The 20,788-nt window shown below is 42.4% G+C and overlaps 1 protein-coding gene across 5 annotated transcripts in view; it reads right to left on the bottom strand.

Moving 5' to 3' along the window:
* Window positions 1–345: 345 nt before the first annotated feature.
* Window positions 346–20,788, bottom strand: part of chchd3a (coiled-coil-helix-coiled-coil-helix domain containing 3a) — a 78,223-nt gene continuing 57,780 nt past the window's right edge. For 3 of the 5 annotated variants that reach the window (XM_030045696.1, XM_030045697.1, XM_030045700.1), the window contains 4 exons: window positions 19,644–19,714; window positions 5,171–5,306; window positions 4,892–4,932; window positions 346–1,163 (listed from right to left, as the gene is read on the bottom strand). In XM_030045696.1, coding sequence (XP_029901556.1) covers window positions 1,154–1,163; window positions 4,892–4,932; window positions 5,171–5,306; window positions 19,644–19,714 — 258 coding nt within the window. In that variant the 3' untranslated portion in view covers window positions 346–1,153. The remainder of the gene's footprint in view (window positions 1,164–4,891; window positions 4,933–5,170; window positions 5,307–19,643; window positions 19,715–20,788) is intronic. The other 2 variants (XM_030045698.1, XM_030045699.1) reach the window with 1 other exon arrangement.

The raw sequence follows: 20,788 nt of genomic DNA, 5'->3' as shown, positions 1-20,788 counted from the left end.
CTACTCTCACTGAGTAACTAGAGCGCACAAAGGATTCACATAACAGGGCTATATAAAGAAGGGAGAGAGAGAGAGAGAGAGAGAGAGAGAGAGGGAGAGATTTAGTATGAACCACACTGGAGACAAATATTTCCCTGTGCTTGTGTTTCTCTTAGGTTCACTCACTCCGTTTGGCAACTGTCATCATGACAACATAAGGACTGTGTATCCATCAAAGATGTACAACGCTTGTTCTAATGTAATTAGCATAGCACACACACACACACACACACACATGCGCGCGCACACATGCACACTCCAGAGACAGAGCCCACTGAATATTTATGCAGAGAAGTTCAACAGCAGTTCCTGCACAGTTTCTTTTATTTCCTCTGATCAGACATTGTCAGAAGTGTTGGTTTGGATGAGTAACACAACACATAGATAGTTACAATATTAACATAACATGAACACAAGCATGTACAGATGCAAACAACAGATGGATGTGTATGCGTGTCTGTGTACAGGATAGTGCAATGCGGACTGGAAAAATAGAGTGGATTGTTACTATTTTGGGATGATCTTGACATATAATGGCTTTGGATTGTAACTCATATTAGAAACAAACTTTTATTATCCTAAAGGTGCTGGCATAACTAAGGGTGGATGGGAGTGGACAAGTCCAAGCGTGGCTTGTGACAGAGGTGGCTGGCTTCTTTGTGATGGTTCAGTCAAGCTTTGTTTTAGTTCTGGTGGACCAAGCTCCAGTTTCCTGGGTCTTGCCCACTTCTGCTGTGTCTCCCACATGGTGCACAGCACTGCTGCCTCTGTGCTATGACTTGATGCTGCTCCTGGTGTCTCTGGTCTTTTCTCGGTTGGAGAGATAGACAAGTGTCGTTGGGGTTGTGAGGTAGAGGTAGGGTGGTGGAGAAAGGGTGTCTATTTCTCTTGGGGTGCTATGTTCACTGCCTTTCGTCAGGTTCGGTTCAGGTTCAGGTTCTCCACAGGGTTTGAGGGTGTGTGTCTTGGTGCTAACTCATTCGTGGCTTCTTCCATTCATTCCCGTTGGATGTGTCTGTCAGTCGGTCGATAATCAGTAATGCCACACAACTAACTCTCAATGGCTCTCTCTCTTGCTTTCTGTTTTCAGCACCGTCGCCTTAACCCCCGGTCCTCAACTTGTTCTGGAGACAAAAACAGAAAAGAAAGTGTGTTAGAGAGATATAGAGACAAATACGACTGAGGGAGGAGTAAGACAAATATCAAAGAGGGAAGGGAGAAAAACAAACGGACAGAAAGAAAAAGATATTAAAAGTGTCACACAGGAGAGGGAAGACTGAGAGAGGAACACCTTGAGAGATGGACTAAGAGAACAATAAAAGGAAAGAGAGGATGGAGGCAAGTAGGCAAGTAGAGAAAAGACTGAGGGGAGTGGATTTCATGTTAGTGGTAAGTGTGGCTACAAATCCCCAGCACATAGCCTCCCAGCCTGTCAATAACCATTTGAACCAGTCTATTGCAGCTGATGTCACTGGATAAAACGAGCCTAGGAGGAGAAGAGTGACAGTGGGAAAAAAAGGTGTGAAAGAAGACAGGAGGGAAGGAAGGAAAGGAGAAATGTAGAAAGAAAGAAAAAGAAAGAACCAAAGAAATAAATCTGTTCTCCACTGACTGACTTTATAAAACAGCAGTGGATTAGATAAATCATGTCAGCACCATTCTTCTAGATTACTGATTGGCCCATCATATGATTATAAATAAAAATAGTTGTGATTAAACTCTATAATGTAATATCCAGGTAAGGACCAAGACAGGTTGATTGAAAGACATATTTTACAATTTTAAAATCTTTGTTAACCAAAACCCTTATTACAATAAATGAGAAACACAATATGCTCCTCTGAAAGATTAACCAGGAAAATGTCTCGTTTTATCTGATTTGGCCAAGAGGGCCTAGGAAGCGTGACTTACAGTTGGTTTAATTTACCAATCATTAGGTTTTGCTGGTGGTCACAACACCTAATAAATGTTACCTAGTCTTGTCTCTTAATTAATCTTAGCTTGAGTTATCAAAACTAACTGAAGGGTTGAAGCAACAAAATTCATGAGAAAGACAAAAATCTCTCCAGTCTCCATCACTTCTGACTCCTTTTCGCCTTTTCTAAGGGTATAGCCTTCAACTGTTATAGATCTATTTGCTGTCAACCAAATGAGATTTAACTATAACGTACAATTCATGGTGAGTTTAGCGAACATCAGCGCTCGGCTGCCTTGCTCTCAGACCTGTCACTCTCCAGCGTGCCGGCCTGCTTGACTGAGTCGGCTGAAGCGATCCTGAGGAGAGACAGGCAACGGCAGAGATGTGCCTGTATGGCGCAGCGCGCACCGCTGGGCTCCTGACTCACTGTCTTGACTGCACAATAGACTCAACTATCAGACCATAAAATTATTTTGAAAATATTTCTGGCACGGTGGGTCATAATCTCACTCTGGCAGGCTGGCGTGGTGGAAGATATAGAGAACACGCTGCCATTACAGGGTGAGAAAACACCACCACTAATTACTGGATTGGAGAAATTTCACTTATCTTAAATGCTAATATTTTTTTTAAAAAGACTTTTTCAGGTTTTCAAACTTTTCCCTTGAGGTAATCACCACAAAAAACAATATATTCTTCAATGCAAAACGGATAAACTAAGACAAATATTCACCTACCTGTTTTAAAAATACATACTGAGATGACATTATTTGAACCATTACAAAATATTTTTATTCCAGGTGGGGAATAAACATGATAAACTTGCTCATCAACACTTGTGATCGAAACATCATCAATAGTAAAAGTGATATTAGAGCAGTTATGTGATTGGGCTCGATTTTTTAGTTTTAAGTTTGCAAACATTTCAGCTTTCAGAAAAAAAAATCAAACAGGGATCTGGCTCGGCTCTTTTGAGAGCAACAAGGGGATAGAAGGGTCAGACTAAAAAATGAAGTAGTGGAGAGAAAGACAGAGAGCAAGAGGCGGTCATGCGACAAGAATATGGAATGAAGAGGCAAGCAGTGGATGGAGAGATCGGCCTCGACGATAACCTCTTATTCAGAGAGAGAGAGAGAGAGAGAGAGCCAGAGAGACAGAGAGAGAGAGAGAGAGAGAGGAAACTTTATCTGTCCTTCCACTGCCTCTTCCTCACAGTTTGCTATCTACCCGTTTAGTGCTGAATGCATTGGAAATGTGACTAGGGATGAAAGGATAGAGGATGGAGGGAAGGAGGGAAGGAGGAGGAGCATGAAAGAGTGCAGAGTGGGTCTAAATGTTATCGCTGACTGTGGCGATAAGAACGCTAATTATCAGTGACAAAGGCAGGGCAGATGACAACGCCTGTGTCTTGACTGACTCCTGTTGAGGGGTCAATATTATAGGGCTGAGATTTAGGGGATTGGGTTTTTATCCTGAGAGAGATGGCGTTTTGGACAATCCTATCTAATCCCATTCATGGTGCGGTGGTTTAGTGGCATTTTAGGTCTTGAGGGTGAGGACGCAGAAGGGGAAGGAGATTTTGCTGTTTGAAAATTGTCTGGTCTAGGTTATCAAGTGTCCTTCATGGAGGAGGCAAGGGGATGAATGACGGCTGTTAGAGGGCAGGTTTTGATGTTTTGACCCTCACAGGTCAAAGTCACGTCCTTTGACATTTGTCCTCTGTGCTGCTTCCTGCTTTGCTCTGATAAAGGTGTGTAAACACTGTAATCACGAAACTGCATCAGCTCATATCAATTCCACTTCCTTCCCTCCCTCTACTTTGTTGGCTCTGTAATTCTGCATATTATTCCTTTAAACCCTTATCGAAGGACTGTTTCTTTTTCACCTAATGACTTTAAAAGCAAGTCTTACAGAGATAACTGCAGACGAACAGGAGTGTGCTGTGATTGCCGCGGGGTGATAAACACAAGCGGATTACCATATCGTCCCAGGCTTGCTTCCTAACAATTTACAAGATCATAACGGCACGCGGATTGCGAACGCACCCTTGCCCAATCTCGACGAGCCTACTGGTACAGCGTAGCTCTCTGTTGCGCAGACACACAAACACAAACACAGAACTACGCCTACACATCCACACAATGAATAAAACATACTACAATTTACATGACATATAGCTTAAAATCTGCCTGCATCTGACTTTTAGATCTAATACTAATACCCATGAGAGTGAGCTAGCGTCGCAAAACTCGGTTCTCCTCGTTTCCGGCAAAACAATGCAATTGTGAAAAAATCTAATAGAAAAGCTCTATGAATGTAAATTGTGGCTTTTTGGGGCAATTGTATATTGCATATTGCAAAGTGAGAGAGCGGGAGTCAAGTTAATATCAACATGAGTGACATTACTATTACCATATGTGACTATGGGAGACAGAGGACAAAAAAACATTTGCACTTGGCCGTGAGGGGAGAGAGTGGGGTGGGGGTGGGAAGACAATGGTATTCAACCAGCAGCGGCTAGCCTCTTGGTCTTATTACATTAAAACACACACTCAGACAGTCAGGGGAACGCCTGTGTCAGCAGGTATTATGGAAATAGGCCGTAAGGTTTAAACTGGCTATTTAGAGTGAGCTTTATGCAGGCGCCAGTAGCCGAGTGGAAATTATATTCTCCTGGCTAAAACTGAGCAGCCGGCGCACGTAAATGGAGGAAACATTGTTTGTGTGTATGTGTGTGTGATACAACAATTCGTCTGGATGATTATAAAGGGAGTGCCTGCTCCACTGTAGACAATGTCCATATCCATATGCCCACTGACAAAATCCTATGTCAGCTCTACCTAAATAAATAAATAAAATAAAATAATAATAAAAAAAAAAACACGGGGCTTTACTGAGGAGGACACTATGGGAGCAGAAAATGCTACAACTTACATATCTGTTGTCCATGATGGTGCATGTACATGCTTGCCATCCTTTTCGGAGGGAAGAGAGTGTGTTATTTTAGAAGGTTGTCAAGAGTCAAGTATGAACATGGAATACACAAATATCTATAATATTCATATACAAGGGGAGATAGTGTCAATAAGAAATAGGAAATGAAAGACACTTTTTGGTAACATCTGGTAATAGTGCAGCAGATTGTGTTGAAGCAAGATATGAGAGATGGCAATGAAGGCCACCAGGAGCTCAAATAACCCTCCATGTACACACCTGTTTGGCATTGTTGACACACTGCAGGTACAGCGCTGCTATGTTGGAGCACTCGAGGGTTTTGCCCGTGTTCTCTCGGTAGCACTTGAGGATCTGGCCCTGCAGGTCTGCACACACAGGATACATCTCATACCGCCTGGACAGAGGGAGAAAGAGAGAGAGAGAGAAGAGTGAGCGAGAGATACACGGGGGAGAAATAGGGTGAAAAATAAGGAGGAGGGGGCGGGACAGAAAGGGTGGAGGCAAAGAAATACGAGAGGCATAACACTAAAGGGATGAGGGAGAAATGTATAAGGCAGAGAGAAAAGAGAGAAACAGATTCAGAGGTGGACAAAGTGAAAATTCATAGCATATGTGGAAGAACAAGGAGGGAAGGGCAAGTGAATGCAGAGGGAGGGAGAATGAAGGAACGACACTTAAATTTCAATTTCGATGAAAAAGAAAGGAGGGGAGGGATAATCACATTGGTTTGTAATATAAGTGTGCGTGTAGACTTTATTATCCTAAGATTACAGTACCATGCATGCAGAGATTACAACTCTTAACCCTTCAATGGTCATGCGGCACTCTGCCACATGCTGAGCTACACAGGAGTCATAAAATGCCCTCTTCTTTCCATCCAAGCCCAGTTTTTTCACTTCCACCACAACTGCCAATCTAGTCTAATACCACCCGAAGCTGGGATCAGCGCTACTGTATCTGCTAGGTGGAGGTCAAAGGTCAGTCCACCCTCCAAAGCCTTTCATGATGATCATGCCGATGTGTCTATTACAAACCCTGAACACATCGATGGAGAGGCCAGGGGGTTTTCTGAAGATGGCCTGTGAGGACAATGAGAGGTGTCCAATAAATCTACCAACATTGGCTTCATCTCTCCAGAAACAGCCGATCTATTAGTGCTATGTGACTGGAAATCTGTAATGGGGAAGAAGCTCACTCGACAACTCAATGTGTGATACTGAGCACAACAACAAAAGTGTCGTTTTAATCTAGACAAGCAAGGAGACTACACTGTCCCAATGTGACAATGATAACGATGACATCAAAGGTTAACATAACTATGGAGCAAATTATATGCTCCTCGTTAATCAGACCCGTTTCTTCTCTTTTCACTGTAAATCCCTTAAAAAAGCTCCCAGGCGCCTCACAGAAGACTGTATTGATTATTCTACTGGGTGCTAGTGAATCCATATTGATTCAGAATGGTTCCCTACAGGTGCCTTATGGTATCAACCATTCACATACGGGCTAGCTGTCACCTTGGGTTAGTCTGCGCGGCTATTTCAGTCTCCAAGCATCCATGAGGCAGTCGTGGACCTTGAATGCTAATGCATCTGGTTACAGGCTGCACGCCACATGCCTTGCAGGCTAAAATTTGTCCTCAAGATCTGCTACACCCTCAGTGATGCAGTGTTAGTCTGTATGACAAACATACAAGCACTTCTAATAGTACATGCTATGCTAAACCTGGGTGTCTCTTGTTTTTTTTGGTCTATTCCAGACAGTTTGCCTCGTTTTGCCAGCCTTAGCAGTGGGACATATCAGCACCAGTGCTTTGCCAAGTGTTAACTGCTATTGTCAGCCTCTTCACACACACCATAAAAATCCATAAAGACGACACCTGCACATGCAAGGGCTATTATGCTAATGGCAGTGTCACCCTTTAGTTCACACCAGTGCTCAGGACACTGAGTCTGCCTCACTAAACACGCCTAAATGGGGCTGAGTGTAAATTTGCATGCGTGTGTGTGAGAGAGAGATTCTGCCCCTGTCAGCAACTCGGGAAATCTCCGAGGGGCACTGGGGGGGTGCAGCTGAGCCCCTCTAGTCAGAATCAGATGTTTGATTTGCCCCCTGGAGTGAAAAATCACCCTCTTGTCGGATATAAAGCGAGGGATTGGTCGAATGGGTCATTACCCAAGGTGCAATGCAGCAGGAAGCTGGTGCAGTGGAGATGTGTGCATATGTGCATCACCACATGGTCATATTTGTTAGTCCATGGGGCTGCCAGAAAAATCCATAGTCCTTCAGTGCAGGTCATTGACAATTTGTGACAATGTGAGAGGCACTTTCCCTGCCGTCAACAACGACAACTGTAGTGCCCTTGAGCAACGCGCTTAATTCCCCAACTGTCCAGTGTAGTGGTCAGTGTCCAAACAAGCCAAGGGATGTGAACTGGAGTGGATCAAAGAGTGTCTGCATTTGTGTGAAACCCGCCTTCCCTCTGCAACACTTAGAAGCTCCTTGTGTGAAAAAGAGTGTAAACTCAGTTAAATAATGTTAAGTTACATAACACTGTCCATTTGGTTGACACTTTTATCCAAAGAGCCCTTTTCTAACCACAAAGAGGACCATAAATATAGAGAGGAATCTGGACAGTACAAAGTCATTTCCCTCCTTGCCATGAACAGAAATTTAGTGATTAAGTGTATTCATTTTCAAATGTACAGTTGCAATTACTTTCGTCTATGCTTAGATGTTGGCTGTTTCCAGCATTGGCCTGGCTACTGAACAAAAATCACTCTTTTTTTTTCCACTTGCTTTGAGCACAGACTGGAACATTATGCTGCTGGGAGTGGAGAAGCCTCTGCATTTGTGGAACCACCGGGGAGAAATCAAGTCATTTGCCTGAAGCCATGACAAGGCCATTGCTCTGCGTCAGGGTATTGAACGATGACAGCAGCGCTAGCAGAAATCGTTGCCATCCTCTTCCTATGGATCCTGGCGTTCATTCATTACACCGCCTATGGGCATCTACAGGGACGGGAGGAGCCACATACACCCACTAATTACTTTCTTAAGCGCTGGTGTTAATGCCAGGTGCATCCTGCTGATACAAACCACAATGTTTATCACCAGTAATGGCCTCAAAGAGAGAAAGAAAGAAGGACGGAGAGAGAGAGATAGAGAGAGAGAGAGAAGAGAGAGATACAGAAAGAGGAGAGAAAGAAAGAGAAAGAGAGAAGAGTTGAATAGAAAATGGATGGGAGAGAAGAGCATTTCTTGATGAAGAACCAGTCAATGGTGCTTCTATATTCGCTTGTTCTCCAGCACCATCTGTAGGGAAGGGTCTGAGACAGTGGTTGAGTTAATCATAGAGACAATAACACTGTCACACACACTACGCGGTGGCACGTAGCATCCCCCATCATCCATCATTAAGATTAACAGAAAGTTCCTGCTGCCAACCACACAGAGTTGGTAGGGAAAGACTACCAAACCCCCACCCCCCACCCCTCTCTCCCTCCCTGCCTGCCTCCTCAATTTTACATTAGGTGACCCTCTGTCATCTACTATATGTTACGGCTGCAGGGTTGCACAGTACAGTGAGCGCTTACAGGAAAGATATTCTGTCATGAATATGGTTACAAACAGGGCTAAACCCATCAAAACACGGTGTACTCAGCCTTTAATGTGTGAAATGGAGATTTTTAAGATGATACAAAACTTAACGATGTACATAAATTGGACCCCAGGAAGTGTAGCTGCTTCAAGGCGATAGCTAAAGGGGATTCTAATACATAAATAAACTCATGGTACATACTGTAGCAGGTATCATCATAATTATGTAAGCTGCCTAAAAGTATTATACTTTCTAGACAATAAATCAAACATAAATAATATGCAAAAATATAAATAAAATATCTAAAATATGATAATAGCTGGTTGTTGTCTTCATGGTGATCACTAAATATACATATTTTTTTCAGTCTGGTTATGGAAAAGTGTTAAAATTGTCTCTAGGTAAGGGTTTTATCATCTTGCATTTAATTTGAAGTTTGAACCAACCGGTCTCTCCACATTGCAACACCAAAGCATCTCTCAAGCAGTGCAAAAACAAGGATAAGTAAAGAATGTGGCTGCTGGATTCATAGTAAAATGAAATCCAATATCAAGACTGAAGGACCACAGAGTGGACACACAATTGATTCCTCCACTGTGGGAATCGTGGAGTACAATGATAAATATAGCTCATAACAACTATGAATCATCCAGTTCCCATGTAACCTGAGTAGTAAGGCATTCACAAACACAGACGCTCCGCCTCGTTCACACAGAAAGTCAAAATGAGCAAAACCTCTATTTTACCATGGCTTGCTCAGTGATCTATGGGAACTTACCAAAGGGTCGAGGGGATTTTGACATTTTTCAGCCTGGGTTAGCTCCGAATGTGAGATCAGAGTCGTGGTTAACTGGATATGATCTAACTGGGTGAGATACCAGTAGGAGGGGGTCGGTCATGGTTTTTACAATGCTCTTTGTTCAGGTCCTAGTGGAGACAGTGCTGCTCTTTACATGCCCTTCATAGAGCTGTCACACAAACACACACAGCACTCGACACAGACAGATAAACACACAGACTTGCTCGTCAATCACACACAGGTTATAGTCCAACAGTAAAAATGTTCTCACACACAAATCAAATGATGCTTTTTCAGGTTATATGGGTAATATAAACAACTGATGCCAATCAGAGTCCCTACTAATTTCTTCCCCTACATCCCCCCTTCCCATACCCCAGTGGTAATGTGGATATTTAATAAAATTTCAGATAGTGCAGGGAACTGAAACAAATTGAGACATCAGGCTGGATGCAGTTGGTTATTTGTGTGTGTATTCAGTACCCCCTTCTACCCTGGGGGATAATAAATCTCAACAGTCATATAGGGGTCTTGCCTCGTGCCATCAATAGCAGTAAAGGTTTCTATACCTACACCCTCCACCTTTCCACACCCAACCCAAGTCCCTATTGCCGTGATCCACTGATAAGGGCAGGAATGAAAGGGAGGGGTGAGGTTGTTTCAGATATATATATATATATGTACAGTATAGTTTCTAGGCTCTGCCTCATAAATCACAGAATGAGAGAGAGCTAGAGAGAGAGAGAGATGGAGAAAGAGAGAGGAAAATAGAGAGGAGACAGGAAAGGGGGAAAGATATGACAGAGGGAGAGGGCGGCTGCATTGAGATGAGATAGTTTATCAGAGAAATAGATGAAGACGACGAATGTGTTTGTGTGTGTCGAAGTATATGAGCATGTTAAGATGATGCGATGGTGCACCTGTAGACACGGGAGAGAAGTGGGGTAAAAAAGATGCGGAGGGAAGATGGCGATGGGAGGGAGAGCAGGGGAAACAGAGGAAGACCCTCCACCAATACACTTGTGTTGCTGTCTGCTGACGTGCCTCATGAAAGACTTCCCATAGGACAGAACAGGAATAGATATAGGATGAGAGGAGGGGTAGAAATGATATGAGAGGAGAGGGTGACTGTGTCCCATTTAACATGTAATAAAGCAGAACAGATTACGCGCTGGCTCCTTCTCTCTGTCTGTCTCCTCCTCAAGGTGTCCCTATATCATCTAATACAATCCCTTCTTTCAAGTCCTTCCACAAGTCAGCACATTTGGATGGGACAAACGCAGCCCGATGGGTTTATGGTCAGTGCTACATTCTTCAAAGACCATATTGACTGTGAGCCGAGGACGTATTGAGATCGATGTTGGAATCTTCATACAATATGCATGCGTTGTGCCACTGCACCGCGTGGGGCACAATATCACTCCATTTTTCAAGCCAACATATATTGACCATGACTAACATCTGCTGTAACACTAAAAGCCGTGTAGAGCTGTACACTAAAATGATGCCCATAGATCTCTGTTAAGGGTACACCATGCCTCATCAGTTGAAAAAAGGGTGACACATGTCTGGCAATGTGTACATTCATCTGTCATAATTCTTTTCTTTTTTTAAACTATTCTGGACAAAGGAAAAGTTAACAGAGACACACACATACACACAGAGATACATGCAGGTCCAGACAGGGGTGAAGTGTAGTGTATGTACTAAAACACTGAAGGAGAGGGTGTACTACACAAGAAAGGGTTTTCCTGGCTTCTGCATGCATGTTGTCGGCTGGGATGTTATTTAAATGATGTATAAGATGGTGGTGGTAATTCCTTGTTATTTAACAGTTCACTGTGGGAAATGATGTTACCAGAAAAACAACCAAATTAGAATTGGCCCCAGTTGTTTTGTCACAATGGGGCCTCATCAAAAATTAGCTGATCATTTATAATGTTAAATTTGCATGAGCATGCCTGTGCTTGTACTTCAAATACACATGATACATTGTGTAAATAAGGCACAGAGTTCTAGTCTTTATAACTCAAAACCAACACATAATGCTACCCACAGGAATTGAACCACTGGAGGCACAGAGGTGAAAATGGTATCAAACATCTTGTCTTAGTCTGGGTAAGTGGGGAAAAAGGCTATTTTTGCACTAAACGTTGGAGTATTCCTTTAATGCCGGTTAATGCCATTGTTAATGCCAGCAGCCATTGTTAATGCCAGGAGTAGGAAGGTGGAGCTACCAATATTAGGAGCCAATCACCAGCCAGTGGCTCATTAATAATGGATGAATGTCTCAAAATTTGATCAGTTAGGTTCAAAGAACAAGAGGAGCTATGGAAAATAAGTTACCCAAAGCATTTGCTCACAATTTTCTTTCATTTAAATGTCGGTTTTGGTTATATAAAATTGCCAAATGATGAAAATGAAAAAAAAAAAAAAAAAAAAAGATGAAAAAAGATCAACCTGACTGCATGAATCATCTCAAAGAACACAGATCCTCAATTTGACTTTTATTGTCAAAGGTCTTCTTGTAACTGCAGTAAGTGCTCTGCCTGCTTCTTCTTACAAGGCGCTAGCATGCAAGTGAACAAATAGTAAAGTCGTGCTGGATGAGCGATAATGAGCAGGGTATGGCTACTGCCTTGCAAAAAAAAGAAAAAAAAAGAAAAAAAAGAAACCTTATTAGTTTAGAAAGTGCAGAAAACTGACAGCTGAAACTGAATGTTAGCTGTAAACAGTCTAATTTACCTAGGCAACAGTGTGGGTAGGATTCATGCAAGGGCCACTGCCAGACCATCTGTATTGTCCATCCTTTTTCACACTTGGTTTTAGCACTACCTTACTTCAGTTAGCCTCATCACCCACGCATGCTGTTGAAATATGTCAGTAACATTAATTTAAGTCTCCTTCGCTGACGGCGATGAGCTCTCTCTTAGTCTCTATCATTCACATTAGCAATATATAGCATGATTTCTAAATGCATCATTGTAAAAACGAGTCAGTGCTCAGTGTATGGCACAGGAGACAGTCTCCTCTCCACCAGTGAAACAAGTGAGAGGGAGACAGGATGCAAGATAGTGTGATAGTGAACTGTTTGTTGAATGCAAGCATTAGTTGCTCAATATCAATCATTTGGCACCTCCACAAGATAAAATAAAAGACCCTCCCAACACCCCATACATACACACACACCCACAAACACACATGTGCACTGGCAATGTTTGTCCCCTGAGTCTCTAACTCCTTCCTATGCCCTTGGAAGCCTAAACAAAGACCACCACCCACTAAACCACCCACAGACAAACAAAATACAGCTCCATCAATAGTATGGATTACTTGCGCCTGCCACCAGATTGAGTTCCATATCACCATATTGTCTATCTATCATCATTTGGGTCCACTTAGGGGTTAATAGGGTTATGGGGTGGGCGCCGGTTCCCTTTAAAAAGCCCTCATGTTCCCTCTAGTTAAGATAGGCGTCAGTTCCAAGAGGGGTAAATAAATACAAATGATCCAGTTAAGGAGAAAAATGAGACACATTTCGCTCATGCCGCTTCTTAAAAGTAGACCTGGGTGACCCCCCACAGTGAAATCCATCAGCATAGATAAAAGATGGAATGACACAGAGAGGGAGGAAAGGAACGATAGAGATAAAGAATCAAGAAAGGCATGAAACATAAAGGATTGTGAGAAAATAGAGAAAGAGAGACAGAGAATGGGTAAGTGAGTAAAAGAAGCAGACTAAAACAGACAATGACAAAGAGGGAATGAATGAGATATGGGGAAAAAAGGTCCTGAGCAACACGGGAGACAAAGACACATGAGCAGGTGAGAGTAAAACAAAGGGAGTGTGTATCCGTGCTGGCCCTCGTCACACACACTTGCACAAGGACTTGTCGCTGGCCTCAAGCAGGAGACACTCTTGAGCTGAATCACACATTCAGTTTATCTTTCTGAAACATACACTGACTGCTGCCAGGTGAGAGAGGAACACTTTGGGTTGACTTGTGATTGGCAAAGTCACATGCAATGTACACTGGATGTCATTAATTTGAGTCCAACGGTTACATGCTACTTTCATTCTGTCCCATCACTCATGTCACTCTGCTGCAAACTGTCAAAAAAAAAACACATGAAAACATAACAGGAGGCAATAAAAGCTGAGTGGGTTTCCCAACTATTTGCAATGCACTGAAGTCACTAAACCAACCATTAAAAGGAAGTCTTGTCTGTGTGTGTGTGTGTGTGTGTGTGTGTTTGAGTGTGAGTGTCTGTGTGTGCCCACGCAGGTCCCAAGATGTGTGTGTGCTTTTTACAGCCAGCACAGTGATGCTCTAAGGGCTGGGAGAAGAGCTTTTAAAGCGGTTATTGACTTCTGTCTCCTCAGCTGACCACCATCTTGTCCCTCTTTCCAAGTTGCCTAGCTACAGCATTCTGGTTCACCCTCAGCTGACAGACGGGTCAAAGCCAGTCAGTCTGTCCTACCTCGCCAACTTCTTCACAGGAAAAAAAAACAGCTCCTCTAAGACCAGGTGGTATGCAGTGATGAAATACACTAAAGTGCAAGGCAATAACATGATGACACAATGTTATGATATGGTACAAGAAAAACACAATCACAGTCAAAATCATATTTACAGTTACTGTGATTGTTAAAATTAGTTTTGTTGACGTGCTGGGAAAGGATTCTGTATTAATAAAATGATGTGATTCTTGGTTATCTCGCATAGGTTAACTTTAGCCAAAAAATTGCAGGTCCTTTGATTTGGACACTGCCCTTGGCCATACTGGGTTCTGGATAATATTTCTATTTATTGTTCAGCCCTTATAACCATTACATTCATTTCTCAGTCATTCATGGCAATTCAATTAAATTTTAACATCTGTTAATCATTAACACATTCATTTTGAGTGATCAGTATAATTACTGCAAGCACAATGAACAAAAGATCCTCGCCAAGAAAACAGGCAGCCTTGACGGGCCTCCACATTGCATTTTACATTGGTCTTTTGTGTGCCAGTGGGTTTTATTTCACAGGGAATCGCCTGGGTTGCTTTGTGGCACAAAGCAATATTGCTTTATAGCACAAAACAGGAGGAGTGCACTCTTCTTTCCGTGCCAAAGTTGTATTTGTATTTTGAAAAGGTAAATGGAGGAAGTAGTGAAGGACTGACTCACAACCTCTCCACCATGTTCATCCTCCTCAAGAAAGCAAAGGATGAGACACATGAGCAATGTCCTGGGGGGATAATGGGAACAGAGACCACCATCTTTGTTGTGATAGGAAGCAAACACTTCATAGGAAATGGTCTTAATCTTGATAAATACCTGCACTAACAATAACCTCTGACCATGGACTCATTTGTTTGGGTTATAATACATCAATGTTTAAAAGTGATATCTATAAAACTTCCTAGTGTAATATATAAACTGTTAAATAGCTGGTTGGTTGCTCCGTGTTGTACAATTTGTTGATGTAAATGCATAGATACGATGAGGCCCTGTAAAAGGTTACTTGTGTATTTCTAAGTGTTTTTGTTTAAAAGGGATCGACAAAGCGATGGTGTGCAGAGAGGGAAGAAGCGCCTCCTTCTATCTCCAACAGGGAGGCTTTGAGAAGACAAACTGTCAGGACTGGCCTTTTGACCAAAGCAGCACAGAACACCGGCATTATGAAGAAAAACAACAAGCAATTTATATTCCACAAGTTTTGCTCAACACCCCCACATCCCTACCTTTGTGTGTATGTATGTGGAGAGATGAAGCGAGGACGGGGGCTGATGTTATTGTCAACTGGATTAAATTAAAAAAAGATTTATTCAAAAGAGAGAGAGAAAAAAAACACAAACAACAGACAAAAGGAGTGTGTAGCTGGAGGCAGGAGAGGAGTGACGGGGAAGTGACAGACTGAAATGAGATTTCATTCTCTCACTGGCCATTCGATAGATCAGGGACGGGGTCTCAAAATGCTTGGCTTGTACATGTGTACACACACGCACACGCACACGCACACAAATACCCTGCCTTTTCTGATCTTATGACAAATGTCATAACCGAAGGAAAACTCTCAGAGGGGTCCGGGTTTTAAAGAGCGCAGAGGGGGGAACTGAGAGATTGGGAGGAGAAGGCTCAATCCTTCAGTATAACACAGTGTTGTCAGACCCACCCATTCACTGCTATGTGATGTCTCAGTCCAATCCCCAACTCCGCAGGGGATCCAGGACAAACACGGGGTGACCATCTTCAACAAAGAAGCCCAAAGCCCCGCCAAAGGTTACCACTGACAGGAGGCTTAGGACTGCGCTACCATACCTTTCTTTTCCCCTCTTCCTTTTTTTTCGCATAATCTCACATCTATCATTCTCCTCCATGCCTGTCAGCCTGCATTTCAAGCTAAAGCCCCACTGGGTCACTGCAGCCTGTCGGGACGCTACACACACACGTGCACACACACACGCACGCACGCACAGATTTCCATGTACACACACAGATGTGAATACATAGCCACAGTTGAATGCATGCATGCTCACATACAAAAGAAGACACACACATGCACACACTCAGTCTTACATACATGTAAAGGTCATAGATTCAGCGCTGGACAGTGTGATAGTGCATCAGAGTTGGATAAATAACTAGTAGTGAAAGTGGCAGCATATAAATCAGGTGCAGAGAGAGATAGCCACCTTTCCAAAGCCAACTGGGAACTCTTATCTGCAGTCAGTGTCACAAGGAGGATGAATAAGCTTTGTTACGCTGTGTGTGTGCACGTGCGTGCACATGTGTCTGTCCAACATCTTGTGATATTACATTACTTGTAAAATGTAGTGTACATTTATATATGGAAGAACTGTACCTAGAAGAACTGAATCAAAGCATCTTATGTTTGAATCCACAGGGGCAATTTTGAATTCAAATCAACAATTGGAGGCAAAATACCCTAGAGAGCCAACAGTTTTTATTCACGCTTTTGTTCCTAAAATCTTATAATAGTCCGATCTTATCGCAGGTGTTATCTTGAGCATTTCATGCTCTCGCTCCAGACAATTTTGTTCTTGTGCCCGATATTTTGCAGGGAAAGAAAATCTCTTTGTGTGTCATGGCTACAGCTTTAGTTAGGCTCAGGAAGGTATGACAAAAACTGAGAGGGAAAGTTTCTTCATTATTAATGCAACTCGAGCATCATGTGAAGAAATGTGTGTGGGCAAGAGTTAGTGGACGTCGATTTGTGTGTACATGTTCTTTCTGTGCATATGTGTGAGCTGCTGTGTTTCTGCGAGTTTGTGTGTGAGTGTGTGAGGATGTAATGAGGTCACAATGATGCAGTAGCGTTCCGGTTGGGAGAGCTCCATCATTCTCAGAGAACTCTGGTGGGAATACTGCAGGAGAACGGCAGGGAGCAGCTGCACCACACACCTACACAAACAAATCCACACACATGCACAAACTCATATTGAGTGCACATACAGACACACACACACACACACACACACACACACACACACACACACACACACACCCTTCCCTCCCTGGAGTACCTACGTCTAAAACTTTATTTTTTCCTTTCAACATTTTCAAGGAAAACATCCACACTGAATCACTGAAATGAATGGAGCATGTGACACACATTGGCTACCTGCTGAAATACAACACCTATTTTTACATCGTGCCCTTAACTTCTATATATACAGCATGATGCTCAAACCAATAATGAAACTAAACTGACCCAAAAAAGCCACGATGATACCTATACACCTTCTCATAAATTTCAAACAACATCACATACACATATTTTGTATCTGCGGGTACAATGCTTCACTGAAGCTATATCACCATTATACTAAGTAAAATATTCAAACTCAAGAGACCATTGTTTTATGGCTGCACCATTACATCAAATAGACAGCAGGGCATATCTGACATCTTTGCAAACCTTGGAATCTCAACTAGGATTTAAAATAATGGTCTTTGGATTTAAATGAATTATCATGCCAGTGGGATCAGCAGAACCGACAATGTTAAAACTCATAACAGCACTTATAAATAGATATATTACAAATGATATAGCCATTAGAATAACTCTCTTTTGGTCCAAAGCATTTCCTCCTTGACTATAATAAACTGTACCCTAATATTAATCTTCGCAATCATCAGACTTAAGTATCATCACTCTCTTTACATTTACATGGATATGAGCCAAGAGTGGAGAAATGAGGACATTCCAATAAGAAAAAGAAGACATCACCCACACTTTATATAAGAGCCTCACATTATCATATCAAACCCATGTTAATTCTATCAAGTATGGATATGGCCCAGTCTTTGCCTTTTTATCTCCGGAGGGCATTTTCAACTTTGAGGAAATCAAAAGCCTGTGTGAGACAAAATATCTCCTCTTATTATTCAACTGAGGCCACAGATAGGATCTTATCTCTGTAGGCTCTCTGTCTATATGAGGGAGGGAGACACAGAGAGAGAGAGAAGCAAATATCCAGTGGGAAATACAATTGCGACCTTTGAGGAAAGGCAGTGAGATTTCAGTGTAGTAGATGTAGACAAATACTGTACCAAAATACTGTATACTAAAAACACACACCCACAAACCTAGCAGGACCCACACCATTTTCAAAATATGATGGTCAGTTCATCAATGCAGACAAATATCCACAAACACACATGAACTCATAGATACAAACACATACACGGATGGCACCAAATGCCCTGTGAAACCCAATTACCCTCTGTTCAGATCCCTCTCTTTGCCTCCCTGCCCCTGTCTTGTAACACCAGACCTTCCCGCCATTTCATTAGCGCACACACACACACACACACTCCTCCCCTAACTCTCCACTGATGTAATCCAATCACTACCCTGCTAATGCACCTCCCATAATCCAATCAACCAATCACGGCTGCTCTTGCAAAGGCCCGTGTCACATGACTGCCCGAACGTTAGCTCAGTGTTCACATGCAGTTAACGCTGTCATTTTGCACTAATGTTATTCCAGTGTATTTTTTCCTTTAATGTGATTTGGGAAGTCTCAGCTCCAGCTTCCTCGAGTCTAGCGCTAAACCCCGGTGGGCTAGGCTAATCAGTTTCCAGCATTTCTGAGGGAGACAATGATCCCAGCGTTAGCGCTGGCTAATGACAAGTTAACACAATTAGCCTGGGCTCCCCAGAGGACAGCTCAGAGCCAGGGCTCATTCCTGCCCCACCTTCTGTGGGCTCCTCATCCACTTTCCCTACATTACTATGGAGCCTAATGGCCTCTTATTAAGAAGACAGATGGAACACCGATGGGAAGGGATTCTGCGTCCTCTTGAGTTACATATGTGTTGGATATGTGGTACATGCATGACAGTTTAGAAGTTAAATATTACCTCCTCTGCTAATTTCTTTGATGGAAAAAAACTTTCCTTTCACTGCAACGTGTAGCACAGACTTGAGTCTAGTATAACTCAACAGGCAGAGCATGGCATTAACACTGCCAGGTTTAGTGGTTTTATTTCAGCTGGGGCCAAACATGTACTGTAAGGATATCTGCATCACAGTGGTCAGCAAATACCAATACCTTGATATGTTAATTACTGTTTTCCTGTGTTTTAATATCCTTGTCATACAAGAAGGGTGGGGTTTGTGACAAGAGACAACGAGGTCTGTTAAATTTAGATATTTGTCAGTCAAAAATTAGATGGTATTGTCAACGTAATATTCTTTTCTGTGGCTCTTTGAACTGTCTTGATGTGGCAAATGTTACCTATCTAGTTCTCTGTGTAGGATGAGAATAAATGCAAACCAGTAATTGGCAAATATTATCTGAAACAGATCAGGTTGGAGAATCACAAAGTACATGAAGCTCTTGTAATACTGACAAATTCAGAGATCACAGGAAAAGCCCAGCTATTGACCTGTGCATCATCAACATGCCCATATGAGGCTATCAGTGCCCCACATCATCAACATGAGCTAATGGGCCAGGCTAATGTGAGTCTGATTGAAAGCCATAGGTTAACATGCGGCTAACATAATCTGATGGTGTATTCCCTGGTCTAAATGGAGTCTTAGTGTTCTTCTGACATAAAGAAAAAATGTGATTATTTAATCATCTAATTCTTTTTAACAGTGCATATTTAGACACAAAATTCACCAAAACCATAACAAGGACATTTTTATGTATTACAGTGAAAAATAAACACTTCTGTAAATGTCAGATGCATTGCTGAAAATATTATTTTGCTGAGCTGTAGTGGATTTTTTTTCCCCTGAGGAATAACACAGTATAAAAGTGGTGATATCTTTCAGCAACCTTGGGTCAACTGTGTCTGAGCTTACTTGAACTTGGCATTGACTTGGTCAGCCGCCTTATGGTAGTTCTCTGTGGTGACCTTGTAGAAATGTGCACTCTGGAAAGAAAGAGAGCGAGAGAGGGAGAGAGAGACAGCGAGTGAGAGAAATACATCAAAATCAGATTGTAATCTCTTACATAAAACAGATAAGTCCATCCAATTTATTCACATATTCCCCCTCTCTCCAGGTTGAAGCTATCTGTGCAAACGGAAACACTCCAGCTGAGTGACACATCTTTCCCCTTTGGTACTGATCTGATACAGACCTACCTGCAGTGCAAGCCAAGCCTACATCGCCCTGTCCCATCTCCCATCTCTCACTCTATTAAAACTTTATGGAGGGGGATATTGAGTGCACAGCCCTTTTATAAGTTGGGCTTGGGCTTATTTCTGAAATGTGTACTAAGTAAAATACGGACACTAACTTGATGATGTGTGTGGGTTGTAAATGAGATGTATGTCACGAAATGTCTGTGAGTTAGAAGCAAACACAGTATAAATGAAAAATGCTTAAATGTCTCTATTTGTCTGTGCACATGTGCATGGAGAGTGTGTTGGGTAAATGGGTATACTGCATACGAGCCTGTGTATGCAGCCTGTGTGAGTGCTTATCATCCTACAAAAGACTGCTATAATAACAGGCAGCAATCCTGTAAGGTCAGAGGGTTGCTAGTCAACAACCTATAGACCAGCAGTCATAACCCCCTGGTGACCCATACCAAACGAACCCATAGCAGGACCACTCAGCCTGAATTACCTCTTCAAACATGGCCATATAACACAGTCCCCACACCATTTATACTACTCTGGGAAGATAGGCTTTGCTGGCCCTCAGTGCCTGTTATGCACATTTATGATTGAATGGTGTGAAGCAGTAAAGTGTGATGGATAGCTAGATTGAGAGCAGCAACATGAGGTTTAATCCAGGGGCAAAAGAAGAATATGTCTGCAAATGCAAAAACGTTTCTCTGGATTACACTACATTGTTAAGACAGAAAATGTAATAACAGCAATAAAGGAAATGTACCATGCAAACAAACAAAAGGCACGCATTATCTACTGCACTGGACAGATTAGACTTCTTTTGCTGACATGCCGTGTTTTGCAAAATGCAGTCAGCTCGTTACTGTA

This window comes from Myripristis murdjan, chromosome 23, assembly GCF_902150065.1.
Source record: "Myripristis murdjan chromosome 23, fMyrMur1.1, whole genome shotgun sequence".
In the NCBI taxonomy this organism is placed as follows: Eukaryota; Metazoa; Chordata; class Actinopteri; order Holocentriformes; family Holocentridae; genus Myripristis; species Myripristis murdjan.
The sequence above is the reverse complement of the archived record's forward strand: the minus strand, read 5'-3'. Positions and strand labels throughout refer to the sequence as shown.